General features: G+C 54.1%; 1 protein-coding gene across 1 annotated transcript in view; it reads right to left on the reverse strand.

Moving 5' to 3' along the window:
- The window catches only part of LOC132571668 (antigen peptide transporter 1-like), an 11422-nt gene extending 8305 nt beyond the window's left edge, over positions 1-3117 (reverse strand). The window contains exons 1-2 of the mRNA XM_060238461.1: positions 2394-3117; positions 31-146 (exon numbers count right to left, since the gene is read on the reverse strand). Coding sequence (XP_060094444.1) covers positions 31-146; positions 2394-2916 — 639 coding nt within the window. The 5' untranslated portion in view covers positions 2917-3117. The remainder of the gene's footprint in view (positions 1-30; positions 147-2393) is intronic.
- Positions 3118-5760: the final 2643 nt, after the last annotated feature.

A 5760-nucleotide genomic window follows, 5' to 3' on the forward strand; every position in this document is an offset into this window, starting at 1 on the left:
CCCCACCCCACCTGCCCCACCCTTTCCCTACCTGCCCACCGTGAGGAGAGACATCATCCAAAGCGCTCTCTCAAAGACAGAAGAGCCGGCCTTGGTCACGATCCAGTCAGTCACACGTCCTGTGTAGTAGGGGACGGCCATCTCCCCTGGAGAAGAATGGGACAGACCTCAGGACTCCTGAGGGGGAGGGGTGCAGAGGAAACTAAAAGCAAGAAGGGAAGCAGGAGGTCGGAGAGGATTTGGGCCTCTGGAGGTCAGCCGCGAGGGGCAGGAATTCAGATCTGAAACCAACTAGATTGCACCTTTCTCAATTAGATCTTGAATCATTCATTCACTTCATTTAGACCTGCCCCGTGGCGCAAAGTGGTAAAGCAGCAGTACTGCAGTACTGTGATCTGAACTCTCTGCTCACAACCTGAGTTCTATCCCAGCAGAAGCTGGTCCAGGTAGCCGGCTCAAGGATGACTCAGCCTTCCATCCTTCCGAGGTTGGTCAAATGAGTCCCCAGCTTGCTGGGGGGAAAGTGTAGATGACTGGGGAAGGCAAATGGCAAACCACCCCGTAAAACAGTCTGCCAAGCAACGTCACCCCAGAGTCGGTAACGACTGGTGCTTGCACAGGGAACCTTTCCTTTCCCAGAATAGGGACACAAAGTGGCTGCCTTCCAGTGTGGTGTGGTGGTTAAGTGCGCGGACTCTTATCAGGAAGAACTGGGTTTGATTCCCCACTCCTCCACTTGCACCTGCTGGAATGGCCTTGGGTCAGCCATAGCTCTCGCAGGAGTTGTTCTTGAAAAGGCAGCTGCTGTGAGAGCTCTCTCAGCCCCACCCACCTCCCAGGGTGTCTGTTGTGGGGAGGAAGGAAAAGGAGATTGTGAGCTGCTCTGAGATTCGGAGTGGCGGACAGGATATAAATCCAATATCATCATAGCTCTGGCACAGTTGTCCCTGAAAGGGCAGCTACTGTAAGTGCTCTTTCAGTCCCACCCACCTCACAGGGTGTCTGTTGGGGGTGGGGAGGTAAAAGGAGATTGTGACCGCTCTGAGACTCTGACATTCAGAGTATAGGGTGGGATATAAATCCAATATCTTCTTCATTTTATCTTCACAACAACCTTGTGAGGTAGGTTAGGCCAAGAGCGTGTGACTGGCCCGAGGTCAGTCAGTGAGTGGCAGGAGAGGAATTCAAACCTGGATCTCCTTTGTCCTAGAATCTAGGACCCGGGTGAACTACAGATTAACTATTATTCAAAAATAAGACCATTCGCCTTACACCGATTTGTTTCCAGCCATTTCAGCCCATCCCTCTAAACTCACATCTCTCCTCCACACAATCTATTATTCATTTCAGGTGGTCAGTCATGTTGTTCTGCAGTAGAACAGCAAAACTCAAAAGAACATCAGAAGAGCCCTGCTGGATCAGACCAGTGAGGGTCCATCTAGTCCAGCCTCCTGTCTCACACAGTGGCCAGCCAGTTCCTCTGGAGGGCCAACAACAGGGTAGAGAGGCCGAGGCCGTCATAAGAACGTCAGAAGAGCCCTGTTGGATCAGACCAGTGAGGGTCCATCTAGTCCAGCCTCCTGTCTCACACAGTGGTCAACCAGTTCCTCAGGAGGGTCAACAACAGGACAGAGAGACCGAGGCCTTCATAAGAACGTCAGAAGAGCCCTGTTGGATCAGACCAGGGGTCCACCTAGCACAGCATCCTGTCTCACACAGTGGCCAACCAGTTCCTCTGGAGGGCCAACAACAGGGCATAGAGACCGAAGCATTCATAAGAACATCAGAAGAGACCTGCTGGATCAGACCAGTGAGGGTCCATCTAGTCCAGCCTCCCGTCTCACACAGCGGTCAACCAGTTCCCCTGGAAATCCAACAACAGAGCAGTGGCAGAGGCCTTCCGCTGATGTTGCCTCCTAGCACCCAGTTTCAGAGCTACCTCTGAATACGAAGGTTCCCTGTCAAGAACATAAAAATATCTCTAAAGATTAGACCAGTGAGGGTCCATCTAGTCCAGCATCCCATCTCACAGCAGCCAACCAGTTCCTCTGGAGGGCCAACAACAGGACACAGAGGCCGAGGCCTAACCTGTGGAATTCACAGCTACAAGACTGCACGTCTTAGCCTTAGACGTAACCTGGCTTTGAAATAAAGAGAGTTGGCTGAATGCAGAGAGGATGTTTTGGGAGCAGTGGGTGAGAAGAACTCGATTCTCTCGATAAATGCTGCAGGTGGGGGGGGGGGCGCTGAATACAACCACCAAACCTTACTTAGGGGACATGGCCAAATTGACACCTACCAGCTCCAGGACTCTGGAAACCCCCCCCCCCCCAGGACAATTCTCGTGCCTTGAGAGCTTTTGAGAAAGGCTGATGAGGGTCATGCACACTTACCCAAAGAGGAGACCACCACGAGACAGGCAATGACCACGAACCGCAGCACATCCGGCCTCATGCAGGCCAGCAGGCGGCCCAAGGAAGCCGAGGGTCTCTCCCGGCTCTCTCCTTGGCCGGGGGGCTCCTGGAGATGCCACAGGTAGGCGGTGGCTCCCACCACCAGGTAGCTGAGGGCAAACACATCTGCTCTGCCCCAGCTGTGCGCCAGCTCCGCGGCGCCCCCGTCAGGCAGGAGCAGGTATTGCAGCGTGGCAAAACAGGGCACCAGGAAGCTGAGGAGGGCAGCGGCGGGCATCAGGGCGTCTCGCAGCGCCCGGGGGAGCCCGTGCCCTTGGCGGCAGCCCAGGGCATAAGCCGAGAGAGTCAGCACCGGGCACCGCACCAGGGCAGAGGCCCAGCAGAGCAGCAAGGGGCTCCCCCAAGGCGGCTGCAGCCCCAGCCACGCCAGGCGCAGGGCGAGGAAGTCCAGAAGCGCCACCGCCGGGATCCAGGCGCAGGGCACCATCAGGCCGGGTTTCATGCCCACCGGGGCTGGCAGTGCCCAAACTTTGCAAAAGTTTCCAAAGGCGGCAGCTGTTGCAATCTCCTCCTTGGTGCAAAAGCAGGAACCTTCGGAAGCGGAGCCGCGACAGTTGCATCCGCCAACCCCAGACTGCGATTCCGTTTTCCGCTTTGAAAAATTCTCCCCGCCTCTGGAGGCGACTTCGACTTACGCCGCCGCTGCTGCTAATGAGCACAAAAGGAGCGAGCGGGGCGCCCTCTGGCGGACACCCGCCGCCCTGCGCCTCTCGGCAAAGAAAAAAAATCCCCTTTTGGGCTGCTAATTTTGTCTCGCCGTCTTTGGGCAACATCGTGATCGATAAACGGGAAAAAGGGAAAGCGGGTAGAAGGGGAAGGGGGAAGGGAGGGAGGGAGAGGGATCGCTCCTCTCCGACTCTCCTCCTGGAAAGCCCCGTTTCCCAGCTGCCTTTCTAAGAACAGCCGCCGTTTCTGGGAACTGGAAAACGAAAGTAGCTCAAGGAAGCGGAAGGGGGGGGGGGGGGAGAAAAAGAAACCACGTGCAAAGTGGGGAGCAGGGATGAAAGCCAGCGAGTCTTTTATTGCTTCTGGCAGGCCAACGGCGTCTGCAATGACAGTCAGGAATTCAAAGTCGTCCAGTAACACTTTTAAGACCAGCAAAGTTTTATTCAGAATGTCAGCTTTCGTGTGCGCGCAGACTTCAGACAATGGGATGGGGCGCAGTGAGCAGAGCTACATATCGCTGGTGGGCAGGGGTTACAAAGTTGCCAAGGGGTTACAAAGTGGTACAAAGTTTGAATCCAATGGCAGAACAGTGAAATTAACAAATTGAAAGAACATTTGGTCTGGATAGCATGTGCTCAGTGGAGCAATTAACAGACAGTATTTATTGTCTCATTCTCCCATTCTGACATGCTGCTGTTTTGTTGGTTTCTCAAGCAAATGCTCTCCAGACCAACTCTTCTTTCAATTTGTTATTTTGCCATAGGATTCTAGCTTTGTATACAACTTTGCATTCTAAACCACTGCCCACCAGCTATATCTCAAACTGAGGGCCAGTTTGGTGTAGTGATTAAGTGTATGGGCTCTTATCCGGGAGAACCGGGTTTGATTCCCCACTCCTCCACTTGCAGCTGCTGGAATGGCCTTGGGTCAGCCATAGCTCTGGCAGAGGTTGTCCTTAAAAGGGCAGCTGCTGTGAGAGCCCTCTCAGCCCCACCCACCTCACAGGGTGTCTGTTGTGGGGGGAGAAGATATAGGAGATTGTAGACTGTTCTGTGTCTGATTCAGAGAGAAGGGCGAGGTATAAATCTACAGTATTCTTCTTCACTTGCAGCTGCTGGAATGGCCTTGGGTCAGCCATAGCTCTCGCAGGAGTTGTCCTTGAAAGGGCAGCTGCTGTGAGAGCCCTCTCAGCCCCACCCACCTCACAGGCTGTCTGTTGTGGGGGGGGGAGAAGATATAGGCGATTGTAAGCCGCTCCAAGTCTCTGATTCAGAGAGAAGGGTGGGGTATAAATCTACAGTATTCTTCTTCTATAAGTAGCTCTGCTCACTGCACCCCACTCCATTGTTTGAGGAAGTCTGCTTGCATACGAAAGTTGACATTCTGAATAAAACTTGGTTGGCCTTAAAGGTGCTCCTGGATTCCTACTTTGTTCTATTGTTTCGGACCAACACAGCTGCCCACCTGGATCGATCTAGTCAGGGATTCAGCTGGGGAGGCGGGGTGGCACAGCGGTTAGGGCAGCAGCCTCCAAACGGTCAGTGGGGCAGGCGCTGCATGCCTGTTTTATTTATTTATCTAACACATTAGTGCTCCACTCGTCCTCCAGGGAGACGTACATTCTCTTCCTCCGCTTGTATTATCACAACAACCCTGTGAGGTGGGTTAGATGAAAGAGAGCGAGTGGCTCAAAGTCACCCGGTGAGCTTCCGCAGCAGGGGAGAGATTTGAACTCAGGACTCTCCAGCGGTTATCCAGGGGTGTCCAACTCATTTGTTACGAGGGCTGGATCAGACATAACTGAGACTTTGGCAGGCCGGGCCACATGCGCACCTATTTAAGAGTAGGTAGCAGAAATATAAACTTTTTAAAGGGCACAAAACACTATTAAAGAGGTTTTTTAAAAAAAAAACTTACAGTAAAACATGCTTAAAATATTAGCACTTGGTCTTAAATGTGCTTTATTTGTATTTCTCCCATGGGATTCAGGGAACTGGACAAAGGAAGCTCTGGCTCTTTCCTTCCTTCCCCAGGAGGGGGAGGAGCCTCAGCCAATGGAGAAAACAGAGGTTTTGCTGTGTATCTCCTGTGCAATTGAGCGAGCCTGGCCAAGCAAGCTGTGATGCAGAAGGAAGCAAGAGAGAGGGAGAAGGAAGCAGATGGCAGCCCGTTGCTCAGGGGCCTGATAGGAGCCCGGGGGGGGGGCCTGATCCGACCCTCGGGCCAGATGTTTGACACCCCACGCTCTAACCCCTCCAGCACACTACAGCTTCACCTCGCCCAGCTTTGGACTCCCCTCTCTCTGTATCTGTGAGCGTAACTTTCAGCGGTTTCCAAGCGATGGAGGACTTTGCACTCTGCTCCTGCTCAGAAGCTCGCTTGCCCGGCACCGTTTCAGGGGGCTGGCGTGTCATTCAGGCACAGCCTGGCCGGGGCAAGCCCAGATCCGTCGCCATCCGAGCGCGGCGGGAAGCGGCTTGGGACGCTCAGACCCGACGCCGCGGCCCGCGTGATCCAAATGCCGAGGCGGCGGGCGGAGTTTCGGTTTTAGGGTCGAGAGGGGCGCCCTCTGTCGGCCGCGGCTGGCACTGCGGGAAGCGTGGGTTCCGCTGTCACTTTC

Source organism: Heteronotia binoei, chromosome 5 (genome assembly GCF_032191835.1).
Source record: "Heteronotia binoei isolate CCM8104 ecotype False Entrance Well chromosome 5, APGP_CSIRO_Hbin_v1, whole genome shotgun sequence".
Taxonomy (NCBI): domain Eukaryota; kingdom Metazoa; phylum Chordata; class Lepidosauria; order Squamata; family Gekkonidae; genus Heteronotia; species Heteronotia binoei.